The sequence below is a fragment of the Leptodactylus fuscus genome, chromosome 5, assembly GCF_031893055.1.
Source record: "Leptodactylus fuscus isolate aLepFus1 chromosome 5, aLepFus1.hap2, whole genome shotgun sequence".
In the NCBI taxonomy this organism is placed as follows: domain Eukaryota; kingdom Metazoa; phylum Chordata; class Amphibia; order Anura; family Leptodactylidae; genus Leptodactylus; species Leptodactylus fuscus.
Genome location: NC_134269.1, coordinates 73,951,368 through 73,971,886, shown reverse-complemented (window position 1 = coordinate 73,971,886; position 20,519 = coordinate 73,951,368). Strand labels below are relative to the sequence as shown.

At 39.9% G+C, this 20,519-nt stretch overlaps 1 protein-coding gene across 1 annotated transcript in view; it reads right to left on the bottom strand.

Moving 5' to 3' along the window:
* The window catches only part of FBN1 (fibrillin 1), a 158,363-nt gene that overhangs the window by 88,234 nt on the left and 49,610 nt on the right, over positions 1-20,519 (bottom strand). The window contains exons 7-8 of the mRNA XM_075273441.1: positions 7,931-8,128; positions 4,505-4,630 (exon numbers count right to left, since the gene is read on the bottom strand). Coding sequence (XP_075129542.1) covers positions 4,505-4,630; positions 7,931-8,128 — 324 coding nt within the window. The remainder of the gene's footprint in view (positions 1-4,504; positions 4,631-7,930; positions 8,129-20,519) is intronic.

Here is a 20,519-nt window from a genome sequence, read left to right as displayed (position 1 = left end):
TTGGGGAACATCTGTGGTTTCAGAAAACACATCCATGGTTTGTGAAATAATGCAGCATATGTATTCATTTTGAACGTCCCTGGCTCAGGCACGTCTATGTTGACACAGCACTCAAGATTATGGCTGGTTACATGGGATTGGAGGGAAATTCCAATGTTCGGGCGATGTTCTGGCTGAATGTAAATTAAACATCACTAACCTAGGCACCGTAAAAGTACTGGCATTCATCATGCCCAATGTGTGTGCTGGATTGCCAAATACTCCACAATATTAGTGGAAGGGCATAGCTACAATTACTATACAAGGGCACTACTATGACAATGTCAGTCTGTTGATGAAATACTTCACTGCATTGGATATTACATCTTCATTGTGGCATGGCTACAAGATATACTACTGGATATTACACCTTCATTGTGACATATACATGATGTATTATTATTATTTAAAGGGTCTTTCCAGTTTCAGACAAAAGGTATACAATTTTGCAATATACTTTCTGCATGAATTTTCTATGGCTTTATATATCTCTACTTGTTATCCTTCTGTCTAGGATTTTAAACTAAACAAAGTATGGCAGCTAGCTGAGATCTAGTAACTGTGAGGAATTGTTAAGTATGTTGGAAAATTGTAGAATTTCTCATTGTACAAACAATAACATTTATTTGCTGAAACTGGACAAGCCCTTTAACAATGCTATCCAGCTATGTTAAGCATCTGGTTTTCTCCATGTTATCTGAAAATACTCTCTTTGTTGCCCCATCCTGAATGTTAGATTGGGTGTTCTAGAAGGATGAGTGAAAACCCTGTAGGAGCTATAGGGGCCACTTTTGGTGTTTGATGCTTTTGGAAAACTTAACTTAAAGGTGTTATCCGATAATGTGATGAGCTCCACAAATTCCAGATACTAGATGAACAGGTGATATGACCAATTGCTGCAGAACAAATGAAGTACTTCATGCCAAGCATTAACATGTCAATGGGTATGGAGGGGCAGGTAAACATCAAATATCAGCTAATAGCACCAAAAAGTGTGGCCAGAAACACTACTGGGATGTCTAACACAAAGACCTGGAGAACATAAATAAGTATACAAAGAATGTCCTGCATGTTTAAGTATATATATGCTACAAGACTATACATTTACAATATTGAAAATTGTTAGTGTTTATTGCTTGTGGCCACCACTGGGCACCAGCTATCTCAAACAACCAGCTATGTGCTCAGTGCACTGCTGTATGTAGCCAACCAAACATTCTCCCACGATGCCACATTGTGGCTATTCCTGACCCCTGAAATATTTGTGGTTGGATTGGTGACCACTGGAAAAATATTTGTAAGAACCTTGGTAATGGACCGTTTCAACTAGCAGAAATTGTTTAAATTTCTCAGCCTCAAAATTCAAATTAAAGCCATATGGGACCCAAAAGTGTGGTTTATAATGTAAGTTTAACTGGAGTCTCTTATACCGTCATTAACCTGATTATACAATATAACCCTCCCCTGGAAGAATGGCTGTGATGAAATGACGCTAATTGACTAAGGCCAGCAATACGTATCCAGTCTAGATGTCTGTAGATGTATTGGCCTGGAAAGGCAACATTCTATATTATTACACATGGTCAACTGGTAAACCACTGCTATTTCTACTCTATAATTGAGGTTAGGCAAACCATTTTGCTTGAGGTGACAGATAAACCTTGCACATATTTTTATACAGCAAAATTCCATGTTCATAAACTCTTAAATGTCAGAAATATTTATTTCTTAGAGCCTGCACATTAGAGCGAGCTATTGACTATTTTAAATTTTGGGTCTTTGGGGCATAGTCATCATTATTACAGAGCACTTTCCCTTTAAGGCTAAGGCTTAAGCATTGGAAAGTAGATTGTGAACTACTTTCCCTTCTGCATGTTCTGTGCGGACATCTGGCGGCAAGCACATGGACCCTATTATAGTCTATGGGATCCATGCGCTTTTACTGCACAGCGCTTGCAATTGTGTTTGGTATTCCCATGCAAACTCCCCGAACGGATTACCAAATGCAGATATGTACGAGGGGTCAGTATCAGGCACTGTGATAAATAGGGCTTATTACTTTAAGCTTATAAAACTGGGGTTTTGCTGGATTGTCAAGCTTAAGTTTACACCACGTATGAGTTGGCCTAGTTTCCAAGGAAAAAAAATTCCATACTTTTGGCACATTTTTGGAGAACAGTCCTGCATCTTAAGCGCTTTCTCTATTAGCCACATGCTTTTTTACTAAGCCCCGCCCCTCTGTCACACCAATTGCAGAAACCAAAACAGACCAGCGCTGCTCGTGGCAAAATCCGCACTGTTCTACAATCACTGCAAAGTAGTTGGGATTCTAGTAGGGTTGAGCGATCGGGATCGGAAAAGATCGGATTCCGATCGGCGATCAAGTAAATTTCACGATCACGATCGGAATTCTGACCCCATCCTTTCCAGTGGGATCGAGATCGGAGGTTATCTCAAGATCGGCTCAACCCTAAAAGTGACTTTTCCCATAGAAAAGCATTGACTAGGGTTGAAGATCGGGATCGGAAAAGATCGGATTCCGATCGGCGATCGAGCAAATTTCACGATCGAGATCGGCTGGAAAATGATCGGAAATCGGATTTTAAAATCAATCTTGAAATCTCAAGATTGGCTCAACCCTAGATTCTAGAGCATCCCATCTACACATTGCAGAAAATAATCTCCAGTGGAAATGCCGTGATTTCCTAAACTGTCATGATATCTCAGTTATATCTACGGAAACACAGTTTTTTTTCCTCACAGGTATAAGTGAAGCAGATAGTCCACAGAGAAAAACTCTGTGGTCTTTCTTTGAAAAGATCTGTTCACATGTTGCAGTTCTTTGATTGACACCATACTGTAAGGTGAACTTTTTTGTGATCTGTTCACATGGTGCAGTGCTGTGTGGTGTCTGCCATTGCTGTGGTGCAATGCCTGGGGGCTTAGCCTGGTGGTAGGAGTGTTGTGAGCAGCTGAGTTGCTCACCCTGTGGGCGCCGTGTTGTGGTTGTGGCGGTCGCTGCTAAGTGCCGCACCCAGTAGAGTAGAGACCCGCTATAAAGAGGTCGCTGTGAAGTGGCTAGTGGGCTTATACACCTTGTATAAGACTGGGGTGTGCGGGCCATGTCTTTTTTTTCGTTTTGGATATTTCTGTGAAAAGTGCTGTGGGAAGAACCATGATGCATTTGAGTTTATAAAACAGCATCATATTGAATGGTTTAATGTGACCTTATCTGGCTCTTTAAAACTGATGCCTATCTTTACAATAGGTCATCAAAACTAGCATAGATGGGCATCAGTGTCTTGGCACCCCTGCCGATCAGCTGTCTGTAGGACATCAAAGCTTCAGCAAGGTTTGCACCCCCTTTATTGTTTATCAGGCACAGCTTCATAGGTTTATTAGCTGCGTGCCTGCTATTAAAAGTTTACTCCAATTTCATACCATTCTAGTGAATGTAACTGCATTGCAATACCTGGCATGGCCCTATTAGAAGTACAGTACTGTGCCTGGTAATCATCGGGAGGCTGCAGTACACACTAATGCTAACAACCCCTTCAAAGAACTAACTGACTGGGATACCAAGAGTTGGACCCCCACCAATCTAACCTTGACTGGCTATCCAATGGTTAAGCCTTCAGTTTTAAAGTACTGGAAAATCTTTTAAGTGCTAAGTTACTAAACTTGAAAGGAATAACAGCAAGGCAATGTGCACATAAACAGGGGCCTCTGTGGGTCTGTAGCAAAATGAAATGGACAGCACATGGATGATGTCTGTCTGCCTCTTGTGCCTTCCAGTGACCCATTCATTCTTGCACTAAGCCAGGACGCAAAATGGACGGGAATAAGACTTGTTCTGTTTGCCCCAGGCTCATGGCCGCCTAAACAGATCCATCCATAATACACGGGCATATGTATGGAACCATAAGAAATAAAGAGTCATTGTGCTAGACCTAGAAGACAAAACTACTACATTGACAAAGCACATGTTTGTGCGCATAAAACCTAAACTCTATGAGCAGATGATGTGTAAAGATAGTTAGAAAACACTCATCTGCTGGGGTCCCTTTGGTCAATTTGGGGCCTCTCCTGGCAAGGAGTCTTGTAGATGCTTCCAGAAACCCCTCCTAAGATCACATCATGTAAGAAGGGACTATGGACCTAGGAAACACACCGTGAGGCCATATGACACTGTAATCTCCAAGCAGCTGCATTTCCCATCCCAGCCCTGTGAAATGAATTCCCTGAAGATCTAACCTCACTCAGTTTTCTTTGTATCATAATCCAGATCACAAGTGTCCTGCTCAACATGTGCAAATAACTCGAGTTAAGTAAATGAAATATGACACATACAATATGACAATAATCAACAATAATGATGCGGAACAGTGAACAGGACATTCTATGATTTCCGAAAACAGAAATATGAACTGCTTTGTTTGTCCTGATGAGCTTGGAAACGTCTTACCTTCACATTTTTGTGTTATTTCATTAAACTTGTGTCCAGCTGGGCATTTGCACTCGAAAGATCCCACAGTATTAATGCAATTTCCTCCTTGACACATCCCAGGGATTGCTTGGCACTCGTCCACATCTGCCCCAAGCATACAGAACAACAAAAAACACAAAATGTTGAAAACATCTCTCAGTTTGTCCCATTACAGCTAATTATTCTTAAAGGCTAAGTCACCCATTCATTAACATGAGTGTTATACAAGATTGGCTTAAAACTGAAATCATTCTAGTGTTGGGGATTAAGAAACATGGGACAGGATATTTCATTATGCGTTATGTGATAGATGGGTCTACTCAGCGGTATAATAGTCCCTACAAATTAAGGGTACATGAGCCTAAAGCTTTGTTTGTTCAAGCACAGAGGCACCCGGCAAACAGAAACTTGTGCCCCTCAATAAGTAGGTACACTACAGTAAAATCTAACACTTATTAAAGTCACTTTTTGAGGTTTTGGTCTTGACATTTTGGTGTACTATGAATTTCGTAGGAAGAATGTCTTGATACACTACATAGAATGCTAGTAGGTCTAGTATAGGGCACAGTAATGACTACCTACTTTGTCCAAGACTGCCTAACACCAGAAAGTCCTGAATTGGCATTGGAAGAAATGAGTGACCATACTGAACTGAACTTAGCAAACCTCCTCCCACTTTTTAATGTTCATTTATTGTAGATCTAGATCTAGTATGCATAAACTATAGGAGATCTAGATCTAATATGCATAAACTATAGGTGATCTAGTATGCATAAACTAGAGGAGATCTAGATCTAGTATGCATAAACTATGGGAGATCTAGATCTAATATGCATAAACTATAGGTGATCTAGTATGCATAAACTAGAGGAGATCTAGATCTAGTATGCATAAACTATAGGAGATCTAGATCTAATATGCATAAACTATAGGTGATCTAGTATGCATAAACTAGAGGAGATCTAGATCTAGTATGCATAAACTATGGGAGATCTAGATCTAGTATTCATAATCTATAGGACATCTAGATCTAATGTGCAAAAAATATTGGAGATCTAGATCTAGTATGCATAAACTATAGGAGATCTATGAAAGGAATAACAGTATGCATAAACAGTAGTATGCATAAACTATAGAAAATCTAGATTTAGTATGCATAAACTAGAAACGATCTAGCCCTAGTATGCATAAACTAGAGGAGATCTAGATCTAGTATTCATAAACTATAAGAGATCTAGCTCTAGTATGCATAAACTATAGGAGATCTAGCTCTAGTATGCATAAGCTATAGAAGATCTATATCTAGTATGCATATAGAGGAGATGTAGCTCTAATATGTATAAACTAGAGGAGATCTAGATCTAGTATTCATAAACTATAGGAGATCTAGCTTTAGTATGCATAAACTATGGAAGGTCTAGATCTGGTATGCATAAACTATAAGAGATCTAGAATGCATAAACTATAGTAGATCTAGATCTAGTATGCATAAACTATAGGAGATCTAGAATGCATCAACTATAGTAGATCTAGCTCTAGTATGCATAAACTATAGGAGACCTATGAAAGGAATAACAGTATGCATAAACAATAGTATGCACAAACTATAGAAGATCTAGATCTAGTATGCATAAACTAGAGGAGATCTAGTTCTAGAATGCATAAACTAGAGGAGATCTAGTATTTATAAACTATAAGAGATCTAGCTCTAGTATGCATAAACTATAGGAAATCTAGATCCAGTATGCATAAACTATAGGCGATCTAGATCTAGTATGCATAAACTATAGGAGATCTAGATTTAGTATTCATAAACTATAAGAGATCTAGATCTAGTATGCATAAACTATAGGAGATTTAGATCTAGTATACATAAACTATAGGGGATCTAGATCTAATATGCATGAAATTAAGTAAAGAGTTGGCAACTGTGCCATTGTACACTATTTTTTCGACATATTGGCTATCTGGTCATGGGTGCTCCAGTAGAGATGTTATCTGTACAGTAGGTATCGAGTAGTTGTCTCCCAACTTTTTTCAGGGTTCCTTTTATGATAAAAAAGGTCGGGTACTACTAATGTACAGAATTAATTGAGTTTTATTTGGTCAAATTCAGACAGATGTATTTTTGGCCTGTGTTGTGTCTGCACATGGACCTATAATATCACATACTGCTAATCACACAACCCAGACCTTAAAATTGCATAAAATGACATGGACTTGGAGATCACTAGAGAAAATTGTCTTTGGTGGCCTCCCAGTCCATCTTATTCTCATGCACAGACATAAGGACTGCAGACACATAGGAAAAAATTGGCTGTTTGTTGTTGGCCATTTCTCTTTTTAACATTTATGAGAACCCGGCCTAAAAGAGAATCGTATCTAGAATGTTTATTCAGTTAAGATGAATCCAGTTCCTTTTATGATGTATCATGCACAAGCATAGTCTTTGATCCCACTGAGTATAGCGCTGGCTCAAGAGCTGGCATGTAAACAGAACTAACCTGAGACCTTTTCTATTCTTGGAGTACATATACGAACCCCTCTGAATGCTGTAATATAACCGCGTCACACAAACTAGCTACTAAAAAGTCTGTCCTGCTATATCCTCTGTGCCGATGCCAGTATTCACATGCAAAAGATCAGAATGTAGATTGTCTGGACTGAAATCTACCTTATTCTGCCTTTTCTGATGTCTCTAATGTTTTTTATGTACCCAAGTGAAAAACTTACATAAAACTTTGCAAAATTCCCCCACAGTGCTGGAAAGTTAGATTACTCAACAGTTTAGTATATGACTGCCTCTGTTAACTTTCTTCAGCTTCCTGCCAGACATCCAGACAATAAAAGAATTTATACAGCTGGAAGTATTAGAGCAAAAGCCAAAAACTGTGTCAGAGCTCTCTATCAGGAGGCATGCTCAGGAATAAGCGAGGAACATCTGGGCGAATGCAATGATCTGAACCAACTGCACGCTCCAGCACAAGAAAAAGTCAGAGACATAGGTGGATAAGTAAGTTTTTCACAAGTCAAAGCAAACAATCTTTCAGCTGCCTAATAAGAGGCAGTAATAACTTTGCATGGATTCCATTATATTCCATCTTTATTTGAAAGAAAATGTCTCTATCTGAGGTCATGTTAAATTATCTTCTTTTCTGAAGGAATGAGGGAGTTCTTGGCAGGGAGAAATTCATTAAGACTTTGGCTCGTCTGTCTGACCTGAGTTGCTAATGCCCCCCCTTTTACATCACGCAGTCACTCAGTCGTGAGGTAATGCATTTGACAATGATTTTCCATTCTCTATGCACAGGCTGGGGTATGAAACAAGGCATGCTGTCCAAAGCCCTGTAATTCTATCAACATTAAGACATTAGCAGTTTCAACAGCTCCATGTACTTTGCATACCTTGACACGCTCCTGTTCGGATGTTTGGAATAAAGCCACGGCGACAGGGATGTGGCTGGGCCGGGCACATCTCACAAGGGTGGCCCCATGCTCTCCCCACTGTAGCACAGCACAACGTCTTCGTGCACACAATACCGCTCAGCTGTCCTTGGCACATTTGGTTGCTCACAATAGAGAAGCAAGGTCCTGTCCTGTAATCTTAAGACAAAAACCAACAGATACTTTAGAAAAATAGAACACTGCCAACGGATACATCTGTAGAAAATGCAAAGTGTAATCTAAACAATGTTGCCTTCTACTTGGTCCGCTGCCAAATATTCCTAGAAGTTATAGCACGTGTATAATATGAGTATCCGGAGAGAGGAGCTCGATATTTTACGTAGTCGGAACTAAGTAACAATTAAAGTAAATGCGTCTTTTCCAAATGTAATGTTTAGCGCTGGAATCAAATATTTATTGTTTAGGTGCCCAAATGCACATTTCATGTTTCTATTGTGTATCACAAAGCTTCCTGTTCTAAGTGCATAGTACAAATAGTCTGCATTTACACAAGACATCCTTCGTAACAAACAACTATAGCACGGTATTGCCAAACACACGCCATACATGGAGAAAACACCACCGTATCCATGACATTGTGAACATCTGGACTATTGTACATGTCAGATTTGAATGGTGGAAACTTGGCAGTGAAGGGACCAAACAATAACTGATGCTGGCAAACTGGGTTTGGCATCTAAATATTCTATTCTGTAAAGTGCAATAATATTGCCAGTTTGGACTATAAATGGCAAACTAGGGAAGCTCTGTACCAGTTTGACCAGGATTTTACGAAGGGCTTTTAAGGGCAGGCTAGTATCAAGGTTATTCTGAGACTTTTGTTTGGCACATAGTATACATGTTGGTGCCCAAGGGAGGGATTTTGTTCATCATTTTTACTATTTAATATTTTTTTTACTGTTTAATAATCATACAAGCATACTGATGTACTGGGAGCGAAAAAAACATACACAGAGATTAACACAAATGTAGTACGAATATGATCTGAGCTGGCAAAGGTAGCAGGAGCTAAAGTATATCATATCATGTCATGGTAGCAGGGCTTCAATGTCAATATACCGTAGCAAAATTGAGACTGTCATTTGGTAGGGCTTAAACATTATCATTTTCTGTTAGATGCACCAAAATCTATTTGGCTAGCCATAAACATGAGATGGCTAGTAAGTGGAAGGTCATTTGGTCAATGACCATTTCTGCCAGTTCCATCATAAACATGCATGCTCAGATCAGACGAGTGGTCATGCTCATTTCATTGAGGAGAAAGAAGCAATCCAATGCCAGAGGTATCGGGGGGGAAACAAAGGTTTGTAGTAATCCACTTTAACTGATCTCTTTTTTTCCTTGACATTTGCTGTTACTGCACTGGTACCCATGAGAACATGAAAATGTCAACTGTTCCATTAATACCAAATTCCTCATCAAAGTCATCTGTATTACACCAATTATAGCATTATAAAATGTCAAAAATTCTCATTTATACTATTTATACCAACTCAAAATATTTACAGTCATCTCCTTGCACTGCCAATGTACTAACCACGTATTACTGCAATAGAATCTTTACTAATAACCCTATTGTGTGCACACAATAATGAATACTGAAATATTACAATTAAAGGGCAATGCTACTTATGAGAACCACCACAATCTGGAGGCTCCTATAAATGTATTACAAGTGTGTGATTGTGCTAGTGTTTTATTGTTTTATTATTTTTCTTTCAACAATCTTTTTATTTTTAAGGTTTAAGAGATTTTCCATGCAATTATTCGGAAAAAAGAAACTAAGTTTAAGTTCACAAACATTGTGGGGAAAAACAAAAGTATGAAGTTGGAAAGCTGTGTTTGTCGCTGTAGCAGAACTGAGCTTGCCATATGGCACAACCCTCCATAGGTACAGCTACGCTGTCATCTCCATTTATCAGGATGTACAAAAAAAAAAAAAAAAAAAAAACAGACTAAAAAATTCTGCTCAATGGGGTTGAAATGCATCTAGTAGGATAAATTTATCAGTAATGTCTCTTTAATCTTAAAGGTGGACATTATTAAAGTTATTGTCAGGCGAAACTGAATGCTCGTTCATCTGACTGCTATCTTCAGTGGCCTGCCCATTGACATGCAAGCGTGGCTGATACTACATGCTTATTTCAATGGGACAACTGATAAGCCGCTGCCAGACAACTAGGACAGTGACATGTCTTCTGGAAGAACAAATGATCACTTGTATAAGAATCCAACAGGCATAGTCCTTTGATTACCGTAAAATCTGGTGATGGGGGGAACAGATGAAACACCCTTATACACAGATTGGTGAGAACTATTTAGTAAAGGTATACAGTATTAAATAATCGATATTCCTTCATTTCTCATTAGCTAAACTCTAAAGTATTTCTAAAGGTCTTCACTTAAATATACTGAAAGTTTCTTATGCTAACAAGACACAGAAAGTGCTTAAAGAGGACCTTTCACCACCTTCACCACATTAGTAAGCAAGCAAGCTCAGTTAGTTTTGGTGCCTGATATGCTATTTAATCTTTGTAATGTCAGAAGGGCAGTGTCAGGCAGGAGTGTGATTCAGAGCTCCAATCAGAGGCAGCCAGTATCAAAGCTCAGAGTCACACCTCATTGTCTGTTCCTGCCTGACACCGCCCCCTGACAGTACAGAGTCTAGATAGCATATCAGGTACCAAAACTAACTGCACTGATTGCTCAGAAATGTTGGGGGCTAGCAAGAAAATTCCAGCAGCTATTAATTGATGTAAAGATCTGGACTTGTTAGAGATGATGAAAAGTCCTCTTTCAGGGGAGTCTGCTACCACAACTCAGCAAATCAAGCCAGTTACCCAGATAGATAGGTAAGGATCTATTGTTTTTCCCTTGGGAATCAATAGGTGACCGGAAGCTCCACTGTGCAGGCATAAATAGTAATACATTGCAACTAGGGTTGAGCGATTGGGAGTGGAAAAGATCGGATTCTGATCAGAGATCAAGTAAATTTCGTGATCGGAATTCCGATCCCGATCTTTTTAGGCAGGATCGAGATTGGAGGTTATTTCCCACAATGCTTTGCTACTGGCCAAGCATTGTGGGAAAAGATAACAATGAATTTAGAGATGAGCGAGTACTATTCAAAACTGCCATTTCGAATAGCACGCTCCCATAAGAATGAATGGATACAGCCGGCACACAGCCTGTGCCGGCGTCCAGCCGCTTAACCCCCTGCGTGCCAGATGCATCCATTTATTCCTATGGTAGCATGCTATTCCAAATGGCAGTTTCGAATAGTACTCGCTCATTTCACAGCAGCGCAGCACAGAGTGATTAACCGCAGCCTGCCACTCTTCTGCTTCATCCCTGTTTTACTGTATACTCAGTTCTGCTACATCTGAGATGTAGCAGAGCCAAGTATATGGCACAGCAGGGAGGAAATAGAATAATATAGTCCACTAGAATAGTCCACTTACCTGCACAGATCCGCTGCCGCTCCCCGTTCTTCTCGATCTGGTTCTCTCTCATTTACAGGCCTTCAGAGCACCGTGTGCACCCCTAGCTCCAAGGTTAGTGTTACAGACCTAGGAAGAAGGTGGGGCTTATGGCTTAGGAGAGTGTGGGCGGGTACTGGGAGGGGAGATGTGAGTGATGCACTTACATCTCACCACCCTGTACCCGCCTACACTCTCCTAATCCACAACAAGCCCCGCTTACTCCCAGCATCTCTCACACTAGCCTAGGGAGGCGGAGGCGTGCACGGTGCTCTGAAGGCCTGTAAATGAGAAAGAAGAGGAGCGAGAACAACGGGGAGCGGCAGCGATCTGTGCAGGTAAGTAGACACCAAGGGGGACTAAGTAGCCAGAGGATTTTTTTTAATCACTACAAAGCGTGGAGTCTAAAAATTAAAGCATTCAATTTTTGGACTACATGCTGTGTAGTGAATAAGATCGTTTTTAAAATTCGATCTTCGATTATTAAAAAAATCCCACTGACTTGCATTAGGATCGGAATTAGGATCGGGATCGGGTTCGAATCGTTGGACGCCGATGAGCTGAATACATAGGCGATGAAAGCAGGAGCTGTCACAGTCTGGCTTCTGCATTTGTAGGCGTGATGTGATGACGTCACATCGGGCCTACAACTATGTGAGTGGAGTGAGAGCAGAGAGCAGTGGGGGAAAGTTGGAAGGTCAGTGTAAGTGTTTGTTTTGTTGTTAAACATTAAGGTGGAACATAATGAAGGGGGACCATGAAACTAGGGGCAAATGAAGGGGGGGAGAACGGCATGACACTGGGGAAGATGAAGGAGGGGGAGAACGGCATGACACTGGGGCAGATGAAGGGGGGAGAACGGCATGACACTGGGGCAGATGAAGGGGGGGAGAACGGCATGACACTGGGGAAGATGTAGGGGGGAGAACGGCATGACACTGGGGCAGATGAAGGGGGGGGGACGGCATGACACTGGGGAAAATGAAGGGGGGAGAACGGCATGACACTGGGGCAGATGAAGGGGGGGAGAACGGCATGAAACTGGGGACAGAGATGGAGGGGGGACATGAAACTGGGGGCAGAGGAAGGGTGTATATGAAACTGGGGGAGAGATGGAGGGGGGCATATAATTTACAGGTGACTGTAGGAGGATTATACTGTGTGGGAGCATAAGAAAAATGAATGAGAATGGATGGAGTCAACATAAAATTGGGTGGAGCTAAATTTGCCCTTCTTTCTACTCTTCAAAAGTTGGGAGGTATGGTGTAGGTGACGCCGTGCTCCTGTGTGACATCACTCGTTTGGTCCGCCCACAGCGGCGCACAGGGCCCTGCCCCTATGAATATGATCTGTTTTAAAGTGTCCAAAATGTATGAGATGGGAACAGAGGTTATAAAGGAACATGAATTATGGTAATGTTTATACTGTATATGATACTGGCCTAATATATCATAATACCAGCCTAATATCATACATAATTATATCAATCAATATACTTACTATTCCAAGATACATACAGTATATAGGAAACTTTAAGCCTGATAAATATTGGATTCCAAAAAACATTTAACCATAAGGGTTGGTAATAATATGGCCCTTCTTTATGTGTACCATGAAAATAGGGATTAGCACACAGTAGTACAAATGCTACAAGTACTAAGCCATCAGTTTCACATGATCAAATGCACCATGACAAATGATGTCAACCCAAATTTATGATCCTGAAAAAGGTCAAGGCACTCACCAGCACTTAAACATGATACATTGAAGTAGCATTATACAGTATGTGAGTTATACATTGTAAACAAATTACTTCATTGCATTGGCCATTACAGGTCAACATCTGCTCCTCCAGCTGTTATTAATCTCTAAATCCTAGCACGTTCTTGCAGGAATGATCTAAAACTTGCAGGGTGTGTTTATATGTTCAGGTTTTCAGATGCAGTTTCTGAAGCCAAAACCCGGAGTGGATTATAAGATAGAAAATAAATAGCACCTGGCGTAACTAAAGGACTATGGGCCCCGATGCCCCTTTTCCACAACATAGTGGGGGGGATTTATTATTCAGCACCTTTTGTAGTAACACATTCTTTTTACAATATTGATTAGTGCAATACAATTACCAACTGGTGTTCTATATGTGAGTCTATTTCTGCATGTAATGTGCAAACTGAACGAATATTCTTTGTTTGTTTACTATATATGTATCTCAGTATTATGCAAAATAAAATAACTATAAAGCCCACAAACAAACTTTTAAACAAAGACCCCACATAGCAGGGGAAAACCGCAGCAGAAATATATTGCGATTTTCCTGCACCTCTTTTCCAGAAAGTTTGCAGACTTACTACTTCAATTATACATATAGGGAAAGCGCCAGCATTTCAATAGTTACAAATGACATGTTGCGATTTTCATAAAATGCAACAGTTCTGGAAATCACAGCATTTCTGCTGCACATAGTTTTCGGCAATGTGTGGATGGGTTTCGCTTTGCAGCGATTGTAAAGCGTTGCAGTCTTTGCCACGGCGTTAACGCTACATGGGACCCCGGCCTTAGAGTGCTGTCCTGTTCCTTCCTAAGTCTTTTGTAAAAGTCATGAAAATAGGCACAAAACAGATACATCCTGTTCACATGGTGTAAAATTTTTAAAAAAGGTGTACAATAATAAAAAAAAATTGTTAAAAATAGGCCTGTTAAATTCTCTCCACTGTTGTGTGTTATTCCTATGTGTAATATTCCTGCCATTTCTGCATTGCGTTTTGAAACCCTGTTCACATTCATTATACTGGAAAATGTCACTAAAGTAAATGTCAGTGACCTTATCTGCTAACAATATACATGCGGTAAATAGTAATGTTTATATGGTATATACCGAAAAAATGTTAGTATGAACATTAACAATACAGATATGCCTTTATATGCATTACACACAAGTATACGCAGTACACACAGTAACAAACACACTTTACACACACTCACAAATCCACTTTACACACATTCAAATATATACACATTATAGGTACTCATGTTATATGCATTACACACACTCGTGTATATGCATTATATGTACTCATGTTATATGCATTACGCACACTCGTGTATACGCATTACATGCACTCACATGTACACATATCCACAGAGTCACATATAAACAATACACACACAGTCACACATATTGCATTACACACACTGGCTTATGCATTGCACATGCACTGACCTTTTCTGCAGAAAGAATAGGTGTAGACATACATGCAAAAAGTACATTATGAAATATAACTTCCAGTTGTTTGATACAAGGACATTTTTAAAGGGGAACCATTATTAAATGGATGGAGTAAAGGATGAGAGATAAGAGAAAAGCAGAGAGGAGGGGAAGCAACATAAAAATCCGTGCACAGCTTGGGAGAAAAACTGGGGGTCGGGGGCAAGCAAGGGACACGAGTCTTCTATTTAAATGCCCTACTACTCATATCTTACCTATTGCAGTTTCTACTGTACTATAGCAATATTGAGTTAATGTGAATCCATCTCTGGGGTGAGATAGATCATTTACTAGAAGCTGTAGCAGCAACTTTAAAAGCTGATTCCTCCTCTTCCCTTAATCTAATCTTATAAACTATGTTACGTTTCTTATCTCCACTTAAACTACTGATTTATAGAAAGAAGTTTAGTTACTATTAAGTTTAAGGGACATTATTGATATAGTTTGCCTAGTAAAATATATTTGCAATGTATGGTAACTCCCTGCCACTTGTGTTTGTTGCTTCTTCCACACTTATGTATTTTCAGTACAAGATTGACAGAAATCAGGAGTTCAGCAATTCTGAAGTCTACTGAAGTCTTAACTTTCTTTTCATTATAAATTCTTCAAAACAATGTAGTGACCACCCTAACAGATGTATGAATAAGTATTCCTATGTTAGCATAATATTCCATCTGGAGCTTAGAGTTTCTTTCCCAGAAAAATACAGATGCTTGAATGACGAAACATAATCAAAAGGATATGCAGTGCAATATTTATAAAGCTAAAAAGCATCCCTTATACTCAGGGGCAGAATTAGGATTTGGGAAATGTGTCAATGTCCACAGCAGGAGAGAGGACATTATGGCCACAGCCAACACTGCGTTTCTCCTCATGCATTTCTTGGGAGAGAGCTTCAGTCTATAGAACCTGTTGTGAGGCGGGGGTTGAGGTGAGGTATTCTACCTCAAAAATAACTTTCAGAAGTTAAAAGTTTTCCTCCAGCTAGAAGGATTTCACAATTGAAATTAGACAAGCAAGAAGAAAAAGAAGAAGTTCAGAAAAAAATTTTTTATCGCTGCGCCCCTCACCTGATTGTTTATTGCACTCTGCACTGCACTACTTTTATGTGTATAGCACTCAATCCCTGCAGTGCGGCCTCCTGTCTGATCGGATTTTAGATTTCTCTTTCTCCATGCTCTTCTTTCAATGTTATGATGTCTCAGCACAACATCAGCTAGGCAGCTAGAGACAGTACCATCTCTGCCTATCATTCTTTCTATATTCTGCTACAAATACGCAAGCCACCATAAGTATACAGTCAGTGAGACTGTCATCTTCTTTATTAGAGCTGTCTCAAAGCAGCTTGTCTAATCCACATTAATAACTGTAACAGGACCTTGTGTCTCCTCTGTAGACAGCCAGTGTGGAACAGTCTATATACAATAAATATAGACCCATGTCTTCAACCTCTCCCCGAGGTAATCAGTACCCTGCTTCACACTGATGAGAGGTAAAAACCTTAACAGCTGTCTGCAGATGGTTTCTCTTCTTTTAAGAGGGCTTATTTTGGCTTGGTTTTATTCTCAAATGCCACTGGGTTTCAAGAAAAGCAGCCATTGATCTTCCAAAAGTTGGCTCCATAGCAGGTTCTCCTTTTCCACCAAAGATGATTTATTTGTATATTCCTTTCCCAGAATTCTTAGACATAGTACCCCTCCTCCTCCTCCTAATCCATTGCTTAAAAAGTAAAGACATTATGCTTTATTCTAAATTCCGATTAAAATACATATGTGTTGGGACAAACATTGGTGAACACAGTAATCCTATGCATTCTGAACAGGTCGCCGGTCATTATTAATAGCATTAATTTTTTGGCTACACTCCCCCCCTTTTTGCCTCAACATGTGTTTAATCTGAATTTGGAATAAAGCTGAATGTCTTTGCTGGATTGCATTTTTTGTACTTGGAGTTACATTGACCTATCATGGACCTGTGCGCTGTGTATAGAGCCTGGGACTGCTGAGCTGGATTATTTATGATTACTGTATTCCTGACTTTTCATCATACAGGAACTGAGATTATGACTTTTCAAAAGACATCAAAGAAAGATATGTAATCGCCAGCAGATTAGAAAGAGATCACATGACCATCATGAAGAGAAGGATCCCATAAATTCTCATATAGAAAGCAATAACTAAATAATGGTAATATAAATAGATATCTATCTATCTATCTATCTATCTATCTATCTATCTATCTATATATGGGGGTCAGGGGATAATCATACACATTAGGGAGAGTGTGTGCCTACATAGGCGTACGGATCCTTACAAGTCATTCCTGCTCCGCTAGGAAAAAATATGCAAATTTATTCTCCAGGATGTAATTAGGAGAACAGTGCCTCCGTATGCTGCCCTCTAGAGGCAGCCCCCTTAACATCATGCATGACTCAGTTAATAAGGCTACTGACATGATGCGAGGTTTAGTGCCAAACTAGTATTTCTATTCCAAAAGGAACAGATTCCCAGCTATGGACAGCACTATTTCGGTCTTTTGGACCTCCTCAGCATAGTGCAGGAATACTAGTTTGGCAGAATGAGAGACTATAGACGAGGGTCAGGGGATAATCATACACATTAGGGAGACTGTGTGCCTACATAGGCGTACGGAGACTTACAAGTCATTTCTGCTCCGCTCGGGATTCTGGGTAAAAAATATGCAAATCTATTCTCCAGGAAGTATGTATATTTTGTACCCAAAATCCCTAGCGGAGCAGGAATGACTTGCAAGTCTCCGTATGCCTATGTAGCTACACATCCTCCCTAATGTGTATGATTATCCCCTGACCCTCGTCTATAGTTTCTCACTCTGCCAAACTAGTATTTCCTCTATAAAGTCTTCAGTAGTTGATACCTTTTTATTCCTCTGCAGACTTTCTAATTCAATTATACCTATGGGGAAACCGCTGGTTTTTCTGTAGGTATAAGTGACATACTGCGAAGTGGGCATGGGATACCCTAGAATCCCATTCACTTTACCCTGACTGCAAAACGCTGTGATTTTTCCCTCGGCATTTCCGCTTTGGGCAAATCGCAGCATTTACGTCCCGGTGGGCCTCAGGCTTAAATAGTGAAACAACTAAGGTTGAGTAAGCATATGAGATAGGACAATATTTGAGTATGAGTGTTTTATGGAACAAGCCTTATTACACCAGAGTTAGAATCACTGCCTTCCAGTGTCCGTGTTGTTTGTGGGTCAGTGCTCAGTATAAAAACATTGCTTTGCATTACACACACAACAGTCACACGGGTTTTGCCAACCTCATCCATTAGGGAGTACAGGCTGTAAATATCCTGCTGTTTTTTGTATTTTCCTGTTGTTTTTGTTTGTTCTGCTTAGTAACTATTTAGAAACCTACACTAAAGCATGAGATATGCAAGATCTGTATTTTGCCTTAAGACCTGGCATCACGCAATGTTCCTACCACAAACTGATTGTAGAAACCCTTGATACTAAATGCTACACTGTCCATTAAGCCCCAGCTGACTGCCAAGTATATACAGTAATGCTTAAAGTCAAGGCCTGGACAGTTTTATGGACTTAAAATATATCAGTATTATTTGTTCATGTATCATGTTTAGACACCACATTTCTGCATAAAGGAGATTAGCTATTTATGCAGTAAAGATTGTAGTCATATTTATAGACATTTCTCCAACATTTTTTGAAGAGATGAGATATTTTTCATTTGAAACGTCATATTTTATATATTTTTTCCTACTATATTCCTAAAAATCAAATGGCTGGAAAAAAGTAAGAAGAGTAGATTATGCTGCAATCTGCTCATAGACTGTCATGTGGGCGTCCCTGTCCTTTGGACTAACCCAAAAGTCACAGTGACATGACGAACGGGATTGACAGACATGGTGAGAGGAGAACGAAGAAAGGATAAAATACAGGTGAACAAGACACTATCCATGTTCATGTGAGGCCATCCAGGTATACAGGCTTATTAATATTGTGTTATTTTCTTAGACATACCTACACGTAACTTATGTAAAACTTTACTCATTTTCTTCATTACCACAAGTTTTCAGGAGCATCTAACTAAGTGATCATTCAATATAAAATATAGGAGAAACTTCTAGGCGTATCTCCGCTCATGGAGGCTCCAGTCGTGTGCCTCCATTCATGCAGAACCTCTTGACTCCTCGGCCCAGGAATAGCTACTAGGCCACCCACCCTGGTAGTTTCTCCCATGTGTTATATTGATTCTCATTGAGGAGATACAGATAAAATATAGAGTCTTACAGAAGCAACTGGCTCAACCCCAGGATATATGGATCAAACTGGGTTCTTTAGGCCTAATTCAGATCAGTATTCCGTTTGGGGAGTCTGCTTTGGGATCCGCTGAAAGGAATACCAAACGCATTAAAAAGCACACAAACCCCATAGACTATACTTCAAGCAGCATGTATCTCTCCGCATGATTCGTGCGGACACCATGCAGAAAACACACGGACCCCATTATAATCTATGGGGTCTGTGTGCTTTCTTTGATAACTGTTTTTTAATGCACTCAGTATTCCGCTCGGGGGGTCCCCAAGCAGACTACCCGAATTGAATACCAAATGCAGATGTGAACCAGATTAGCACAAAGATTAATAACATGTAAGGGTAGAATTGGTGCAAATTGGTTCAACTTCTGTTGTAGCCACCTGGGATGTAAATGCTCATCCCAAAAAAGGACTTTAAAAAATGACCAGGGATATTAACCCGACAGCTGTTTTGGGGTACTTGCCCCTTGTCAGTGCTGTGTCAAAGGCTTCTCATCTAGTGAATAGTAGTCAGATATGGGGAAGAACATGTAAAGAGCTATTTACAGAAGGGTGTCTAGAATGCCCCTATCCCTAGTAGTGTTTCAAGGCTCTATACAGGTGAGACATAGACTTACAGCTTAGTTATCTAGAATTAATTTGTATATTGTATTTATCTCTTTCATATTTATTTTCCCAAGGAATACTGCCAATAGACCTCATGCCGAAATCCAATATCCTCAAATTAGAAACTAGAACCCCCCAGGACTTATACAAAGGAAACTTCAATGATTGGGAATATTCACCTTCTTTTACAGTAAACAAAGTCATTTCTCCATAATGTTTTTGATAAGAGTTAATGCGGGGTATCATTTTAAGCTTACACGCCTCTGACAATGCAAGCATCTAGAATGTAAGCATACTATATGTGCAGCCCGGCACTTATCTGGAACATAGACAGGACCAGACTGTTATATACAAGCTGCTACTCTCTGCAGCGTAATGAAGGGACCATTCATAGAAAAAAATCATGATTATTTAATGCCAGTGTTTTTTATCCATGATGTTTCTGCATCATGATCACCCCATGTACACTGCAATAGTGTTGTGCTGAAAGTCAGTGCCTAGTGTCAAAGCTGTAGACTGTGCAGAGCATGGCTGGAGATTCTGTGGAGAATTCAGTGCATCTTCTATGTTTGCAGAGCTTTACTTAGCTTGACCGTGTTTTTATTTACTTAGATTTGTTTTCTTTTTTTAGTACAGGCAGTCCATGCAGCACATAGCGGTCGTACAATAAGGGTACAGTCAGGCAGCGTTACCACATGAACTTACAAAGTGCTTCCTTCATGAATGTTATTTTACAAGGCTTTACTTTGAGATAATGCATGCAGACTATATTTACTGCACCCGGGGGGACGTTGGATACTGCACCGATGAAGGGCTTGGAGATGAGACTCATTTACGCCTTTTCTTGTGGCAGAGAGCTA